Here is a 19,841-nt window from a genome sequence, read left to right as displayed (position 1 = left end):
TTTAAATCATTATGATTAGGCTCAAACCCATTTTTAGTTATCAAAATAGGAATCATTGCAATCAACACATTTTTGCCAATGAGAAATAAGACTGTTTATTCTTGTACCATAAAAATCCATGCTTCAGGATTCAGTAAGCTTTTTGAAAGCATTTTCTGCCTCCTGCTGGTTGTGTGTTTTCCCTGCATAAAGTTGTTGAGATGCTTGAAGAAATGGTAGTTGGTTGGTGAGAGGTCAGATGAGTATAGTGGATGAGGCAAAACTTCGTAGCCCAATTTGTTCAACTTTTGAAGTGTTGGTTATGCGATTACACAGTCAGGCGTTGCTGTGGAGAATTGGGCCCTTTTTGTTGACCAGTGCTGGCTGCAGGCATTGCAGTTTGGTACATCTCATTGATTTGCTGAGCATCCTTCTCAGATATAATGGTTTCTTTGGGATTCCAAAAGCTGTAGTGGCTCAAACTGGAAGCAGACCACCAGAAACCATGACCTTTTTTTGGTGCAAGTTCGGCTTTTGAAAGTGTTTTGGAGCTTCTCAGTCCATCAGCTGAACTGGTCATTGCTGGCTGTCATACAATCCACTTTTTGTCGAATGTCACAATCTAATTGAGAAATGATTTGTTGTTCTTATGTACAGTGAGAGAAGACATGCTTAAAATGACGATATTTTTGATTTGCAGTCAGCTCATGAGGCACCCACTTATCGAGCTTTTTCACCTTTCTGATTTGCTTCAAATGCCAAATGACTATAGGATGCTTGACGTTGAGTTCTTCGGCAACTTCTCACAGAGTTGTGAGGGGATTGGCTTTGATGATTGATCTCAGTTGGTCGTTGTCAACCTCCAATTGCCAGCCACTATGCTTTCCTCTCCTTTGCAAAACTTCTTGAACCACCACTGCACTGTCTGTTTATTAGCAATTCCTGGGCCAAACGCATTGTTAATGTTCCGAGTTATCTTTGTTGCTTTATGAACTTTAATAAAAAAGTCACTCAAATAAAAAATATCACTTGAATTTGCTTTTTGTCTATCATCATTTCTATAGTTTAGAATAAATATAAACCTCAATTATTAAGTCATCAGCAAAAAACATAAAGTAAGAAATGTACATTAAAGTCATGTATAGCGTTGTTGTTCAGTCACTAAGTCATGTCCAACTCTTTGCAACCCCAAGGACTGCAGCACACCAGGCTTCCCTGTCCTTCACCATCTCCTATGGTTTACTCAAACTCATGTCCATTGAGTCAGTGATGCCATCCAACCATCTCATCATCTGTCATCCCCTTCTCCTCCTGCCTTCAATCTTTCCAGCATCCAGGTCTTTTCGAGTGAGTTGACTCTTCACATCAGGTGGCCAAAGTATTGGAGCTTTAGCTTCAGCATCAGTCCTTCCAATGAATATTCAGGATTGATTTCCTTTAGGACTGACTGGTTTGGTGTCCTTGCTGTCCGAGGGATTATCAAGAGTCTTCCCCCACACCACAGGTTGAAGGCATCAGTTCTTTGATGCTCAGCTTTCTTTATGGTCCAACTCTTAACATCTGTATATGACTACTGGAAAAACCATAGCTCTGCCTATATGGACCTTTGTAGGCAAAGTAATGTCTCTGTTTTTTTCATCTTTGTCTAGGTTTGTCATTGCTTTTCTTCCAAGGAGCAAGCATCTTTTAATTTCATGGCTGCATGAAATTTATACATCATGAAATTAAATTTATACGTCATGAAATTAAAGGAGCAGGAGTCACCACATTTATTTAAGAATGTATTCCAGTTTGGTTCAGTTGCTCAGTCATGTCCGACTCTTCGCGACCCCATGAATTGCAGCACGCCAGGCCTCCCTGTCCATCACCAACTCCCGGAATTCACCCAAACTCATGTGCATCGAGTTGGTGATGCCATCCAGCCATCTCATCCTCTGTCGTCCCCTTCTCCTGCACCCAGTCCCTTCCAGCATCAGGGTCTTTTCCAATGAGTCAACTGTTCGCATGAGGTGGCCAAAGTATTGGAGTTTCAGCCTCAGCATCAGTCCTTCCAAAGAACACCCAGGACTGGTCTCCTTTAGGATGGACTGGTTGCATCTCCTTGCAGTCCAAGGGAGTCTCAAGAGTCTTCTCTAACACCACAGTTCAAAAACATCAATTCTTTGGTGCTCAGCTTTCTTCATAGTCCAACTCTCACATCCATACATGACCACTGGAAAAACCATAGCTTTGACTAGATGGACCTTTGTTGACAAAGTAATGTCTCTGCTTTTTAATATGCTGTCTAGGTTGGTCATAACTTTCCTTCCAAGGAGTAAGTGTCTTTTAATTTCATGGCTGCAATCACCATCTGCAGTGATTTTGGAGCCCCCAAAAATAAAGTCTGACACTGTTTCCACTGTTTTCCCATCTATTTCCCATGAAGTGATGGGACCAGATGCCATGATCTTTTTTTTTTGAATGTTGAGTGTTAAGCCAGCTTTTTCACTCTTCCTCTTTCACTTTCATCAAGAGGCTCTTTAGTTCCTCTTCACTTTCTGCCATAAGGGTGGTGTCATCTGCATATCTGAGGTTATTGATATTTCTCCTGGCAGTCTTGATTCCAGCTTGTGCTTCTTCCAGCCTAGTATTTCTCATGATGTACTCTGCATATAATTTGAATAATCAAATGGCAAAGTTCAACAATGTGAAACCTCAATTACTTTTGCACCAACCTAAACAGAGAAAAGCCTATGCAACAACGAAAACCCTGCACAGCCGAAAATAAATAAAATTATTGTTGTTATTATTATTATTAAATTATAAGGAGGAACAAATAAAACAAAAAGTAGGGATAGCAGTGAGATTTCCATTTGAGTGTATTGACTAAATGGATTGGTAGTAACTTCCTCAAGCTCACTGTTAAGGTTTATTGGATGAGTTGTTGTTTATGCTGATCAAGTAGCAGTGTTTGCCAAGTGCTTTAAAAGGGGCAAGTAGTAGGTTGTAGTACATGTTCTTTTCATCCTTGAACATCCTTGACTGTATGCTTTGTGAGTGTGGAAGATAAAGTAAAATCAGTGATGGTAGATTTCATTTCAGTACAAAGAATAGTACTGTTAAAAAATAAACTGAGCTGCTACAGTAAGTTCTCTCTCAGTGAAGTTTTTTAACTTTTCATTTTATATCAGAATGTAGTTGATTAACCATGTCTTATTAGTTTCAGTTCAGTTCAGTTCAGTCGCTCAGTCGTGTCCGACTCTTTGCGACCCCATGAACCATAGCGCACCAGGCCTCCCTGTTCATCACCAACTCCTGCAGTTCACCCAAACCCATGTCCATGATGCCATCCAACCATCTCATCCTCTGTCTTCCCCTTCTCCTCCTGCCCTCAATCTTTCCCAGCATCAGGGTCTTTTCCAATGAGTCAGCTCTTCACATCAGGTGGCCAAAATATTGGAGTTTCTGCTTGAACATCAGTGCTACCAATGAACACCCAGGACTGTTTCAAGTGTACAACAAAGTGATTAAGTTATACATGTATCTATTCTTTTTCAAATGCCTTTCCCAATTTGATTGTTATTACATATTTAGCAGAGTTTCCTGTGCTATACAGTAGATCCTTATTGGTTACCCATTTTAAATATAGCACTGTTTAGATGTCAATCCCAAACTCCCTAACTATCTTTCCCCAACCACCCATCCACCTGGGTAACCATAAGTTCGTTCTCTATGTCTGTGAGTCTGTTTCTGTTTTGTACGTAAGTTCATTTGTATTTTTTTTTGATACTGCATATAAGTAATATCATATAATATTTCTCTTTCTCTGCCTAACTTACTTCACTCAGTATGATAATCTCTAGGTCCATCCATGTTATGCAAATGGCATCATTTCATTCTTTTTAATATCTGAGTAATATTCCATTATATATATGTATCACCTCTTCCTTGTCCATTATTCTGTTGATGGATATTTAGGTTGTTTCCATGTCTTGACAGTTGTAAACAGAATTGCAATAAACACTGGGATGCATGTATTCTTTTGGACCATGTTTTTCTCATGATATATGCCCAGGAATGATATTGTAAGATCATATGGTAGCTCTATTTTTAGTTTTGCAAGGCTCTCACAATAAAGTTGAATTAGTAAGTTATAAGAGAGACTTAAGGGAACTTTGATCAGAAAAAGATCCCACTTCCAAGTTTTTTAAAATTCTGATATTTTCTCTTTTTCCAACTCTGATATTTTCTAGAGCTAGCATTGTTACATGCTCCAAATTAGCTGTTTAGTTAGACCAACATAATTCAGCCAAGCCACTAGAGAGGAAAATGCAGTCGAGGTTGTTAGTGTATGTAAATATTATTTTCATGTCTTATTGTACTTGAATCTTCCTTCTGAACTGTAAATGTATATAAATATTTAGAATTATAAAATGTTCCAGTTTCCCTTCATTCTTAATATAATAGGTTTGCTATAACACTGGCTTTGAAGCCAGACAGACAGTTCATTGTCTGTTTACTTATTCACTATTTGATGGTAGACAAGGTATATAACTTACTAATGGACATTTGTTTCACCATCTCTAAAATGGGAATAAAATATAATCTTTATAGGACTGTTAGGAAGAAATACTGAGGTAGTGTGTATAAAATGTCTTGTGTTGCCTGGCACATTAACTGTTAAATGACATTAGCTCTTTAGCCCTAGGCGTTGATGTATGGCTATGAATTTGAGTATAACAGAAGAGCATGTTAAGTAATGGGAAATCAATTGGTTGACTGTCATTTTCTTTCATTTCAGAGCCTATTCAAACTAATTATAGGATTTTAATGAATGATATGATCAAAATGAAACGTAGGGAGATACATTGTTAAAGGGAAAGTGGCTGCTTAGATTTCTCTTGTAGCCAAGTTATTGTAATAGAGTTTTATATTTAAAATAGATCTTAAAAGTAGTAAAATTTCTTGCCATCGTTTTATAGATAAGCAAACTGAGAACCAGAGTGATTCAGTTCAGTTCAGTCTCTCAGTCATGTCCAACTCTTTTCGACCCCATGGACTGCAGCACGCCAGGCCTCCCTGTCCATCACCAACTCCTGGAGCTTGCGCAAATTCATGTCCATTGAGTCGGTGATGCCATCCAACCATCCCATCCTCTGTTGTTCCCTTCTCCTCCTGCCTTCAGTCTTTCCCAGCATCAGGGTCTTTTCCAGTGAGTCAGTTCTTCCCATCAGGTGGCCAAAGTATTGAAGTTTCAGCTTCAGCATTAGTTCTTCCAATGAATATTCAGGACTGTTGTCCTTTAGGATGATTTTCCTTTAGGATTGACTGGTTTGATCTCCTTTCAGAGTGATTATATGTTGATAAATTTCAGAGCTGTTAGTAGACCATGAGTGTCCTTCAGAATGCTCTTTCTCCCTTGGTAATTTGTATGAAATAGAAAGTTAACAGTGGCAAAAATGAAGAAATAGCAGAAGATGATGAAAACCTGGTAAAGAGTGAATTATTTATTATTACCCAAGCTACACACTTAGAAAACTACAAAGTTTGATAACTGTTGTTTGGTAATGTTTTACTTGCACTGTAATCTTCATCTGAAATTGTATTTCTTCTTCATGACATGAGACTTTCTTCCCACTTCGGAGTAATTCTCCCTTGAAACTTTGAAGACACTGCATAGCTAAGTAAAGCTATTCATCCCTTAGGCCAGTTCGACCTTCTGGGTTCCTAATGTGCATGTTACCTATCCCTAACTGGATTATAAGCTCCTCTTTGGGGAAAGCCACATTGCTAATCATAATAAATCCTTCTGTCTATGTAGTATATTTTACCTTTCATATACTTTTAATTTTTATTTTATCCCTTATACTTTTAGAATATTTATTTATAGAAAATGTTTATAGAAACATTTATAGAAGATATTATTTTAAACTGTTAAAATGTTCATGCTTAGCATTTTGCCTCATGTTGAGCTTCTTTGCTATGACATCCTAGAACTAAGTTGTCTATACTGTTTCTTTCTTTTCCAAAATACAAAAATTCATAGGTCTTTTCATTTGTTTTTTAATTTATGTTGTATTTTTGGTCATGCCATGTAACTTGTGAAATCTCAGCTTCCCAACAAGGAACTGAATTCAGGCCATGGCAGTGAAAGCCCAGAATTCAAACTTCTAGGCCACAGGGGAACTCCCAGATAGGTCTTTTGAGAGATTTGAGATACTCTAGAAATTATCTAGATTTAGAATGATCTAGAAAAGTTAAAATTATGTTCCTGGGAGGCTCAGGGCTCTTGCAGAATCATTTCAGATGCAACACAAACTATTTTTCTGTGTGTGTTTTGTTTTGATTTTTTTTTGAGATTCAGGGTAAGATGTCATTTGAAATTTGGCAGTTTAAAAAACAAGTTTTGAAAATTACTGATGTAATCCAGCCTCCTCATTTTACAGATTAATAAGGATATTAATAAGGATATTTAACCCTAGAGGTTAAATAACTAGCCCAAAGTATAAACTAGGATTCTGAAGTGTACTATCAGTTCTGAGTTCTTTCTGTTCTTATCAGGTTACCCTTTTTCTATTTTCTTACAAAATTTGGTCTTTACTAATGTTTATTAGAAACACAATGGCTATCTAATTTCACTTATTTTCTGAATTCCCTCAGCCTTCCTCTAGTAAAAAGTTTAATCCTCCCATGAGAGATTGAAATAAAAAGCAAGAATCCTTATATATAACCTTTTCCCATTCACATTTCCTTTTGATTAACTTTGCTCATGTAATGGGGAACCATCTTTATCAATATTAGAAACAGGATGAATTGAAGCTTGGAAAAATTTTAACAGGAACCAGTTCTGTTAAGAGCAGACTACTAGAGAATGTTCACTGATCAATGGAAAAGGAAGAAGAGATCATTGATGGAATGGGAGCCAGTGGAAATGTAGTAGGCTTAGTGGATTAGAAGTAACAGTGAGTGGATGTTGAGGGGCTAGAAAGACTGAGCTACTAGAATGTTCGGAGGTGATGGTGTCAGGGAGAGGGATGCAAAGAGCTGAGGCTGTGGAAAGATTGTAGATACTGGTGGGAGTGAGAGGCTGAGATGTAGGAATGAGGACAAGATTAGTAGAGAACTTCTCAAGGAATTCCTATTTATTGTTTTGCATTATCAGAAATTACCAATACATACTATTAAACTATCCACACTCCTGTCCTCATTCTTCCAAATAATTAGATTAAATCAGTAACTTAGGGTTTATATTATTACGAAAGTGAAAGTGTTAGTCACAGTGTGAAAAGAACAACTTTTAAGTATTACTAATTCCATCCCCAGCATCAGTACTACTTTGATTTGCTTGATTCAAAACAAGTTTTCCTCCCTGATATTGTTGGACAATACAGAAAGTAGACTTCTCCATTTCTAGTCTAAAATAATGTAGTCTAAATTACCAACCTCTGGTTCAGTTATGCAGTTTATAGTTCCAAAGATAACTGTTTTCAAAATACTTAAGATTCTAACTTGAATAGAATATTACAGCATTAATACTCAGCACTTCTAAATGCCATTGTTGATCTTGAAATAATTATACTTCCCCTTTCATGACAAATATTCTCTCCATTAGTAATATCAGAAAGAAGCAGTGAGGTAGGAGGTCCTTAGCTTATGTGTTCACTGCCAAGGTGTCTTTTCCTCGTCGTTTTTCCTGATTGTCTGTGAGACCTTCTAGCACATTGTGTCTTGACTAATTTTTTTCATGTGTTGTTTTTTGTAGGTATTTTCTGTGTTCATTTCCATCACCTAGTTTTATTATTCAAAGTCAAATAATTTTTATTATGCATACTAGGAGTCTAGATAACAAGATGCATAAGTTCACAAATTGAAAGTTTTTATATGAAAAGAAATAATGTATTACTTTGTTGAGCCTGAAGGAAAAAACATTTGTCTCTTTCTATGGATGATCCACAAAATTCTGAAAAACAGAATGGAGAAGTCATGCTTTATAATTTAAATGTATGTAGATTATGACTTGTACGTAGAGGTCTTTTTATGGCTTCACCTCCAAATTATAAACTATGTTCTACAAGTATATTTAATAATTGATTGTTAAAACCTTAAATATCTTTTTCCACATAAGCATTATTTTTCATGACTGTAGAGTTTTCCCTCATGTAGATATGGTATAATATACTTGTCCCTGGTTTTGTGCAGCTTTTTTGTTGTGCTTTGTCTGATATTGTGATAAATGAACATCATTCTGTAAGAAACTTGGTTTTCTATTTGCTGCTGACCTATGCAGACGCCTGTAATCACTGGTCCTGTTACTCAGTATTGTTCTTTAGAAGATTAAATGACCTAACATTCTTAACAGTATTTGGCACAGTGTGTGGAACACTGAGAGTAGAGAATAAATGCTGTCTGCAGACGTTTTTCTGATTTAGCATCGAGATAAGTAAGGCTTGGACTCCCCTGGTAGTCCAGTGGTTAAGACTCCACACTCCCAACGCAGGGGCCACAGGTCAGTCCCTGACCGGGGAAGATCCTACATGCCACATAGCCAAATACATAAATAAGAAAGAAAGAAAAAGGTTTGAATTGGGTTCTTTGAGGTGAACACTGAGGTCATACAATAGCACAACAAATGATGCCAGTTGGAAGAGGAAAATCCAAAAGATATTGAAGCTGTGAGATGGGGAAGAGTTTCTGTGGTCATTCATCTGTATTGTTAGTTCCCAGTTATGTATTCTTTATCTAAAAGGATTGCCTTAACTGAGGAGTATCAGAATATGAATTTCTTCCTTTTAGTAAAATATATGTTTGTTAAAGTAATACATAATAGAGAAACATTATAAAAGCACTTTTTAAAATAGTGTGACCATTGTGTATGTTATCTTTGTTTATTGTATTTGTATTTTGTATTTTTTGTAATATTTTATTCACATGTGTGTCCAATGATGTCTTCCCTGTTTTCTTTATTTTTTATTTAATTATTCTAGTCACGTGAACTGGAAATTTCAGTTTATTGGCGTGATTGGCGATCTCTGTGTGCTGTAAAATTTCTGAGGTTAGAAGATTTTTTAGACAACCAACGGCATGGCATGTGTCTCTATTTGGAACCACAGGGTACTTTATTTGCAGAGGTAATAAATGTATTTTATTTTAAATATGCATAACTGCAATTGAAATTATATATGTAAGCAACATGAAGTAGAAGTGGGAAGAGTATTTAGGCTGAATGACAGATAACTTGAATTCTTGGCTCAACTCTGCCACTAAATAGTATGTTACCCTATGACAAATCATTTTTCTTTTCTAGGTCTGTTATCTCATCTAGAAAATGAGGGGATGGAACTAAATTATATCTCAGATTCTCTTAAGTTTTTAAAACTTAGATGTTTACTGAATTTCATGAACCACGAATCTAATGCTGTATTCATGTCAACTTAAGTTTTCTTCACTGCAGGTTACCTTTTTTAATCCAGTTATTGAAAGAAGACCAAAACTCCAAAGACAAAAGAAAATTTTTTCCAAACAACAAGGTAATTACTAAGAAATCAGGTACAAAGTGTTTTGGTGTTATCTTAAATATTTTAAAATGTACATACTATTTAAAAAGTGATACCCATCTTTGCTTTTTGCTTATTTGTTCAATTATTTACTTAATTTTATTAGGGAAAATTTTAAACATATACATATGCATAGAGACTAGTACAATGTAACATCACTTAACTTCAACAGCAGTCAACTCATGTCCAATTTTGTTTCATCCATGTACCATCACTCACAACTTCCTCAGCTTATTTGAAGTGAACCTAGACATCATATTGATTCATCCATAAATATTACAGTTAGTATCTCTAAAAGATAAGAATTCCTTTTTTTTTGTCAACCTTAACTGCTTATCGTTACTACACTTAAATGAGCAATTCCTACCTATTTATTTTTTAAACTGATTCTGCTTTTTTGCACTAGCCTTTAATAACAGATAGTTAAGAACTGTTTTTTTAAATGACAGATACTGTTTGTTCTTCATAAATTATAAACCAGTGAATATGAATTTTTCAGTTATGGCTTTTGGTAATATATTCAAAAATTACTTGTTCGGTTTTCTTTATTTACAATATCCACAGGCAAAACTTTTCTCAGAGCTCCTCAAATGAATATTAATATCGCCACTTGGGGAAGACTTGTGAGAAGAGCTATTCCTACAGTAAATCATTCTGGCACCTTCAGCCCTCAAGCCCCTGTTCCTGCTACAGTGCCAGTGGTTGATGTACGCATCCCTGAATTAGCACCTCCAGCTAGGTATGTGTTTTAACATTTTTAAACTTTTATAAAATAATTATTGTGACACTCATACATATTGATTACAGTGAATCTATTAGAAGTCTCATTTTTTCCAAATAGTATTTTGAAGTTAGGACTCTACTTACTTTTAAAAACAATAAAATTATTTGCTTTAATTTTAAAGCTATTTAAAATATATACTTTTGATTACTGCTTTTGGTGAATTGCTTTATCTTTTATAAGTGATTCCACAGTAACCAAGTTGGACTTTGATCTTGAACCTGAGCCTCCTCCAGCCCCACCACGTGACTCTTCCCTTGGAGAAATAGATGAATCTGTAAGAGATTTGGATACATCAGGACAGGTAAGGCATTTTAAACCTTGTATAATTCCTTTTCACCAAATAAATCACCACTTATAGCATCATGGTAATTTACCAGCTGTAGCATCATTGGGCTTCCCTTGTGGCTCAGATGGAAAAGAGTCTGCCTGCACTGTGGGAGACTGGGATTGGATCCCTGGGTAAGGAAGATCCCCTGGAGGAGGACATAGCAACCCATTGCAGTATTCTTGCCTGGAGAATCCTCATGGAAAGAGGAGCCTGGCGGACTACATGGGGTTGCGAAAAGTCAGAGCCAACTGAGCAATTAACACTATAGCGTCATAGTGAATGAGATGCGCTTTTAAATTGTTTCTTGTGAGTGAGACATAAAAACCTCTGGATGCCCATGAGCCACTAGAGATGGAATAGGTTGCTTATTCTAGGAGCCTGGGAGCATGGCTGATATTAGATGAAGTATTTCCTGACACTGTGCATCTTCTAACTAGGTTAACATGATAACCTGAAAATGCGTATAAAATGAAAGTAATGTATTCATTTTTTAATTGAAATATGATTGATTTACAACACTGTTTCAGGTATACAGCATAGTGATCCAATATTTTTTTCAGATTCTATTTCATTATAGCTTTTTACAAGATAATGGTTATAATTTCCTGTGCCATACAATATATCCTATTATCTATTTTATTTATAGAAGTTTGTATCTAATAATCCTATACCCTTAGTTTGTCCTTCTCCTATGCCTTCTCCCCCTGGTAACCACAATTTTATTTTCTAAATCTATGAGTCTGTTTCTGTTTTGTAAATACATTCATTTATATTATTTTTTAGATTCCATATATGTGATATATACCATTCCTCTGTCTGACTTACTTCACTAACGATAATATTCTCTAGGTCCATCCATATTGCTGTAGAGGGCATTATTTCATTCTTTTTGTGGGCAGAGATTAACTTTCCATTGTATATCTATATACCACATTTTAAAACAATTTTATTGAAGTATAGTTGATTTACAATGTTGTGCTTAATTTCTTCTGTAGAGCAGAGTGACTCAGTTATACATATAAATATTTTTTTCCATTACAGTTTATCACAGGATATTGAATATAATTTCTTATGCTATATAGTAGGACCTTGCTGTTTATCCATCCTATATATAGTAGTTTGAGTCTGCTAATCCCACATTCCCAATCCTTTCCTCCCCCAAACCCCGTCACCCTTGACGTCACCCTGTTCTCTATATTTCTGAGTGCTTTGTTTTGTAGATATGTTCATTTGTGTTATATTTTAGATTCCACATATAAATGATTTCATGTGGTATTTGTCCACCTCTTTCTGATTTAATTCAAGCATGATAATCTCTCGATCCATCCATGTTAGTGCAGATGGCATTATTTCATTCTTTTTTAATGGCTGAGTAATTCCATTGTGTGTCTGCATATATGTTTATATATATATATATGTTTATATATATATATATACACACACACACCCCAGATGTTCTTTATCCATTCATCTATCAATGGACATTTAGGTTATTTCCATGCCTTGGCTATTGTAAATAGTGCTGCAAGAATATAGGGGTGCATGTATCTCTTTGAATTAGAAATTTGTCTCAGTATGTGCCCAGGAGTGGGATTGTGGATTATAGGGCAACTGTATTTCTAGTTTTTTGAGGAACTATTTGCTCTAGTGGCTGCACCAATTTACATGCCTATGAACAGTATAAGAGGATACCCTTTTATGTGCCTATTGGCCATCTGTATATACCACATCTTCTTAAACCAATGGTTTGTTGGTGGACACTTTGGTTGCTTCCATGAAACTAGCTATTGTAAATAGTGCTGCTGTGAACGTTGGAGCTCCTGTATCTTTTCAAATTAGTGTTTTTATTATTCATTTTTTACATTTTTAAGATAAGAGTAATATACAATTAATGACCATAAAAATGAATGTCTAATAATAATACCTGAATTTTATTTTCTCATTCATACTTATTTTGACTTAACATTTTTTCTTTATTCTTACCTAATAAGTTGTTTTCTGAATTTTCTATGATTTAATGAGTGTTTAATATTTTACAGGATTCAGAAACTGTTTTTGATACTGAGAATGACAGAAATAGAATACTTCCAAAATCTCAATCTGAATATGAGCCTGATATCCCTCAGTCAGGCCTAGAGTATAGTGGTATTCATGAACTTGAGGACAGAAGGTAAAGAATATATCCACAGCTTTACTTACATGTTCGGTCCCATACTTTTGCCTTGTTTTTAATTGGCATTACTGTTTTCAGATCTCAACAAATGTTTCAATTCAATCTACAAGACTTCAGGTGTTGTGCTGTCTTGGGTAGAGGACATTTTGGAAAGGTAATCTTTTAAATTCTCTAGGCATTCTAAGAATGCCTACAAAGAAATCATTCAAATGAGAAATAATTATTTTAATCTAATTTCAGGTGCTTTTGGCTGAATATAAACACACAAATGAAATGTTTGCTATAAAAGCCTTAAAGAAAGGAGACATTGTGGCACGAGATGAAGTAGACAGGTTAGTTTTTTAAAAATGAAATTGTTATACTTTTCTAAAGTTATAACTTAAGAAAATCGATGTATGCAGTATATATTGAAATGATAAAGTTTTCTCTTTTCATAATACAGTTGATCGTTGAATAACATGGTCTTCAACTACATGGGTTCACTTAAATATGGATATTTTTCATTTAGTAAATGCTATAATATTACATAGTCTATGGTTGGTGAATTCATAGATGTGGAAGAACTGCAGATACAGAGGGCTGACTATAAATTATGCACGATTAACCCCCATGTTGTTCAGGGGTCAACTGTAATAAGTAAAGAAACTAAATAAATTAATGCATGAGGTGGGTATTGATTAAGTATTGTTTTTCTTTCTAGCTAATTCCCTCTTCCCATTCTTATAACATTTTACTGCTTGGTGAATACCAAAAAATGTTGATGAAATGTTTAAACTAATTCTAATAAGTTTTTATACTTGGAAATGTTGAAGTGTTTATATGAATTAGGAACTATTACACATCTGTGGTTGGGTGAGGCTATTTCGCATTTCATACTACAGAAGTAATAAGATGTCACTTACAAGTATTCAGTTAAGTGGTTAATTCATTCTGCTTTTTAAAATACACCTATATCTATTTTTTGCTCTATTTCTCTTAAAATGGTAGCTTTTGACCACATCATCTTTCCTTTCTGTGTGTAAATTGGTATGGATTCATGTCTTCATATACGATTATTAAAATGTAAGGACTTTGGGGATAATATTGTAATTAGGTTAGAGAATATACTTTAAAAAGACTACCTCAAATTAATGAAGTGGGTCAATATGGAAATCGTTGTATAATAAAATGGCATTTTATTACAGAAAGAAACATTTATTTGATATTTAGAAGAACCAGAAAGCATCAGTTGATATTACTAGAAGACAGCCCAAATAAAATAGCCTGGGATTATGAGTGAAAAGATTCTCTAGTCCTGATTGTTCCTTCTTAATTAATGATTTGATCCCAGGGCAATTCACTGAACATCTTTGAGCCTCAGTTAACCCACATATTTTTAAAATACATTTTTTGGTAATACTTGCCTTACTGAATTGGATTATTGCCATATAATATATCAAATTGCTATTTTTAATATATTTCCATTGTATGGAACGTTCTTAGAATCAGTCTTAAAAGATGAGCATTTCCTTTATGTAAATCTTTTCCTTTTGGATTTGCCTATTTATTTTTTATCTGTTTCTCATACTCAATTATATAAAAATAAACTCTTCCTTGATCTAAAACTACTCAGGATTTTGCATAATATTTATAAAATATTCTGAACACCATAGTATATACTAACAGTTACATCAGTAGTTAAAGCAAACCTTTAATTACACTGTCAGTCTGTTTTTAATTACAATAATAGTACAGTCAGGTGTTTTTCTTTTCTGGAAGAATATTTGCTTTATTCCAGATCCATATATGGTAAATTCATTTATAACCTACAATAATAGTTAGTAATATGAAAGTGGTAATTAGTCGGTGGTTTATATAACTTTCTGCTACATTGTTACTTCTTTGAGCCACATCTCTATAGGAAAAAAACTTTCCAATTAAATATAGATAGAATAATGTTAATATTACTATTAAAGAAGAATGTCTGGATCAGAGGATGAAACTTTAGCCAGATTCAATGGACATGGGTTTGGGTGGACTCCGGGAGTTGGTGATGGACAGGGCGGCCTGGTGTGCTGCAGTTCATGGGATCACCAAGAGTCAGACATGACTGAGTGACTGAACTGAACTGAGGACATTTCCCCTACTTTAAGAGGTGGCAAGAATACACAGAAGAGCTATACAAAAAAGATCATAATGACCCAGATAACCACAATAGTAGGTTCACTCACCTAGAGCCAGACATCCTGGAGTGCGAAGTCAAGTGTACCTTAGGAAGCATCACTATGAACAAAACCAGTGGAGGTGATGGAATTCCAGTTGAGCTATTTCAAATCCTAAAAGATGATGCTGTTAAAGTGCTGTACTCAATATGCCATCAAATTTGGAAAACTCGCTCAACAGTGGCCACAGGACTGGAATAGGTCAGTTTTCATTGCAGTCCCAAAGAAGGACAATGCCAAAGAATGTTCATATTACTACACAATTGCACTCATGTCACACACTAACAAAGTAATGCTCAAAATTCTCCAAGCTAGGCTTCAACAGTATTGAAACCGAGAAGTCGCAGATCATCAAGCTGGATTTACAAATGGCAAAGGAACAGAGATCAATTTACCAACATCTTTTGGATCATAATAAGCTAGGGCTTCCCTCATAGCTCAGTTGGTAAAGAATCCACCTGCAATGCAGGAGACCCTGGTTTGATTCCTGGGTCAGGAAGAGCCGCTGGAGAAAGGATAGGCTACCCACTCTAGTATTCTTTGGCTTCCCTTGTGGCTTAGCTGGTAAAGAATCTGCCTGCAGTGTGGGGAGACCTGGGTTTGATCTCTGGGTTAGGAAGATCCCCTAGAGAAGGGAAAGGCTACACACTCCAGGGTCCTGGCCTGGAGAATTCCATGGTCCATGGGGTCACAGAGTCTGACATGACTGAGCAACTTTCACTTTACTTTTCATTGGATTATAGAAAAAAGCAAGGGAATTCCAGAAAAAAATGTACTTCTGCTTCATTGACTACGCTAAAGCCTTTGACTGTGTGGATCACAACAAACTGGAAAATTCTTCAAGAGATGGGAATACCAGACCACCTTACCTGCCTCTGAGAAACCTGTATGCAGATCAAGAAGCAACAGTTAGAACTGGACATGGAACAACGGACTGGTTCCACATTGGAAAAGGAGTACATTGAGGCTGTATATTGTCACCCTGCTTATTTAACTTATATGTAGAATACATCATGTGAAATGCTGGGCTGGATGAAGCACAAGCTGGAGTCAGGATTGCTGGGAGAAATATCAGTAACCTCAGATAAGAGGAACTAGAGAGCCTCTTGGTAAATGTGAAAGAGGAGAGTGAAAAAACTGGCTTAAAACTTAACATTCAAAAAACGAAGATCATGGCATCTGGTCCCAAATGGCATTTGTCATTTCATGGCAAATAGATGGGGAAACAATGGAAACAGTGAGAGACTTTATTCTCTTGGGCTCCTATCACTGCAGATGACAACTGTGGCCGTGAAATTAAGACACTTGCCCCTTGGAAGAAAAGCTGTGACAAACCTAGACAGTATATTAAAAAGCAGAGCTATCACTTTGCCAACAAAGGTCCGCGTACTCAAAGCTATGATTTTTCCTGATAGTCAATTATAGGAACAATTATAGGAAGGCAAGGAAAAAATTAATTTAGAAAATAAGAAAATAGACCAGCATGCTTTTAAAAATAATGTAACTTGAAAGTATGAATAGTAAATAACTAAGGAAAATCCATTATATCCACTTCTCAGTTCATTCTTTCAATAGATCCATAGAATTCAGTGTTATTGCATATAAGTGCAGTTTTTTAAATAGATATTTCTGGAAAACTTGATGGTTCTTAATGTCAGTTTTATTTTCTAAATTTTATTTTTCTAGTATGAATCTTATTATTTTACTTATATCATAGAAAATTCCAAACCAGCTTATTTTTTGTTATTTGGTTTGTTTTTGTTTTCTGCTACTTTTATTGAGACAGAATTGAGCTGCAGTACTGTATAAGTTTAAGGTGTACAGCATCATTATTTGATTTATGTGCAGCATGAAATGATTATCACAGTAAGTTAAGTGAGCATCATATAAAAAATTCAAAAAATAGAAAAATACATATTTTTCCTTGTTATGAGAACTCTTATGAATTATTCTCTTAACAACTTTCATATGTAACGTATAGCAATGTTAATTTTATTTATCATATTGTACATTATATCTCTAGTACTTACTTATAACTGGAAGTTTGAACATTTTTTACTGCCTTTACACAAATTATGCACTAACTTCGAAGTAATGCAATTCATGTACGAAGATCACGTTTTCCACCATTAGTAGAGCTTTCTGAGTGCCATCTTCCCCTACTCCTAAGTAAGAATGTTAAATGTATGTTACAGTTATGCCTCCTCATTCAGCTTAGTTTCTATACCAGTTCAAATTTCCAAGCAACAAAATAAACTTGGAAGTACATTTTTGCAGTTGCAGAATAAAAACATAGCTAGCCAGATTTTTTATATATATATCATATATACATATATATGCTCTAATCCTAAGATTAGCCTTATTAGTGATGTAATTTTCCACTGACCAAAATAACTATTTATACAGTTTTTAAGTTTCTAACATATCTAATAATGTACTAAAGGAAGTATGCCAAAAAATGTTAGAATTGAACTAGTCACTTAGGGAGATAAACCATAAATACATTAGTTATGCAAACAAAAGAAATTAGATGTTTGAGTTAAAGATAAACAACATAGACAGTCACAGCTCATAAAAGGGGAAACATGAAAGTGACAGTGCACTGGTGGATTTAGGTGAGGCCTTGTAAAGAAGATCTGGTTTGTGCTGGTCTTTGGCAGATGGAAGGTATTTGGGAACATGGAGAGGAGAAATGACAATTTAGGGAAAAATGTTTTGGACAAAATGAATAATGTTTGAAGTTTTTCATGGACTTTTAAGGAGAACATACGATTTCGATTAAATTGGGAAAAGTTAAACTCCTATGGAGCAACTTTTTGGTGTGATGTAGGACTTCCCTAGTGGTTCAGACGGTAAAGTGTCTGCCTACTATGCGGGAGACCTGGGTTCGATACCTGGGTCGGGACGATCCCCTAGAGAAGGAAATGGCAACCCACTCCAGTACTCTTGTTAGGAAAATCCCATGGATGGAGGAGCCTGGTGGACTACAGTCCTTGGGATCGCAAAGAGTCGGACACACCTGAGCCACTTCAACTTCAACATGTTTAAAATTATTATTCTTGTTTGGGTCTATAAAAGAGCTTTCCTCCTTTACCTAAGATATATATCCAATCCTCATCAATATTGTCAGTCCTCATCAGAGAATTCTGTGAATGGGATTAAAACCATTTTAAGGAGCACTCTTATCAGTCCTTTGGACCATTTATATGTTCAACACATAGTCTAACCTTTTAGTCACCCATCCAGTTGAGAATCAGTAATTCACACATAGTGGATGAGTAATTCGTGCATGAATGATACACAGTGAAGAAGAGGCCATGTTTGTTGTCTTCTTGAGCCCAAAACATCTTGTCAGTTTGTTATTTCATGTGTATATTTTATCCTCATTAGCCACAATTTAGATAGACCTAGTAAATCACTTGTTTTAGAATCTAATTTGCAGATCTTGCCCAATTGTACATGATTTTCCAATAAAGTTAAATGGTGATTGAGTCAGAGCTATTAACTTTTCTTTTTAATCATCTGTGAATTTATTTCTAATAGTGACTTAATTTGTAGTAGCATTTAGAAACCTTGCAAATGTATATAGACATAAGCCGAACACTAGAAGCAATTATAATGGGGTTTCTGAGTATATATAAAATTATAAACAAATTGTATGAAACAGAGGGTAAGAGCTCATCTAGAATGTGACCATATTAGATGTACTGTAAACACTATTTCATAGTAGCTATATTTAATGTATTTAAAACCGAAGAGGTGTTTCAGTTCATCATTCAGAATTCAACTATATTAACAGCAGTGAAAATTCCATGTTCCTTCTACACAGTAGTTATACTTTTAAATATTTTAAAATTCTCTTTAATTTTCTTGAGTTATAGCAATATAGTCTGGATATCCAGACAAATGCTTTAATCTTTAAATTAACCTTTTTAAAATTAATTCTTAAGAGATGCCAAAGAAAGGAGAATGAGTCTACCTCCTTCTAACATTAGAATTTTGGTTTGGTATTTTGAAATCAGCAACCACATACACACATAAACACAAAATCTAAACATTTCTTTAATTTTAAAAATAAAAGCATTATTAATGCTTTTCAACAAACTTTAATAGCAGTTTTTTATTCTGGTCTCAAAAACAAACCAGAAAATGCCTATTTTATGTTAGAAACATAAACATAAAATTAAATTTGTATATTTATTTTGATCAGTCCTTAAAACGTTAATTCAAAGTTACATTTGAATAATACTTGACCTGGTTTTCTTCTGCTTTGAGGTTTTTTTTTTCCTTTCAGTTATATGTATATGTGTGTCTGTTTTTCAAATTCTTTTCCCATTTAGGCTGTTACATAGTATTGAATAGAGTTCCTCGTTGGTTATCCGCTTTAAATGTAGCAGTGTATATATGTCTGCTTTGAGTTTTAAGTCAGGTTGATTTACTAAATATTTTCAGGGGACAGAAGGTTGGTATTTCTTGCCATTTAGGCAAAATTAATGTTTCAGAGTCAGTAAGTTTGACCGCTGTTCTTTTAAACAGCTTATAAGAATTCTTACAGGGAAAACCTGTGATAGCTATATAGATTTTATAGATAAATTGTATCATTTTCCAGGAGCTTCCTTGAAGCATGTTATAGAATTCTCCATGAAACTCCTTTATTTTCCAGGTAGCCTTCTAAATTAAAATGTTATGCAGTGTATTTTTACCTCTCAGCTTCATATGATAGAATATCTGGATACCATAGCTTGTAAATTATAAATATACACTGTCCTTGAAATCACCTTGATCACAAAGTTTATATTTTAAAATTACGCTTTAGGTTGCTAAATCCTCTGACCAATTCCTG

The 19,841-nt window shown here is 34.9% G+C and overlaps 1 protein-coding gene across 4 annotated transcripts in view; it reads left to right on the top strand.

Moving 5' to 3' along the window:
- Window positions 1–19,841, top strand: part of PKN2 (protein kinase N2) — a 144,232-nt gene that overhangs the window by 107,462 nt on the left and 16,929 nt on the right. For all 4 annotated transcript variants that reach the window (XM_061121464.1, XM_061121465.1, XM_061121467.1 and 1 more), the window contains 7 exons: window positions 8,943–9,086; window positions 9,410–9,485; window positions 10,077–10,251; window positions 10,477–10,597; window positions 12,664–12,794; window positions 12,876–12,951; window positions 13,038–13,129. In XM_061121464.1, the coding sequence (XP_060977447.1) occupies window positions 8,943–9,086; window positions 9,410–9,485; window positions 10,077–10,251; window positions 10,477–10,597; window positions 12,664–12,794; window positions 12,876–12,951; window positions 13,038–13,129 (815 nt within the window). The remainder of the gene's footprint in view (window positions 1–8,942; window positions 9,087–9,409; window positions 9,486–10,076; window positions 10,252–10,476; window positions 10,598–12,663; window positions 12,795–12,875; window positions 12,952–13,037; window positions 13,130–19,841) is intronic.

Source organism: Dama dama, chromosome 20, assembly GCF_033118175.1.
Source record: "Dama dama isolate Ldn47 chromosome 20, ASM3311817v1, whole genome shotgun sequence".
Lineage (NCBI taxonomy): Eukaryota > Metazoa > Chordata > Mammalia > Artiodactyla > Cervidae > Dama > Dama dama.
This window is presented reverse-complemented; position numbering and strand designations above follow the sequence as displayed.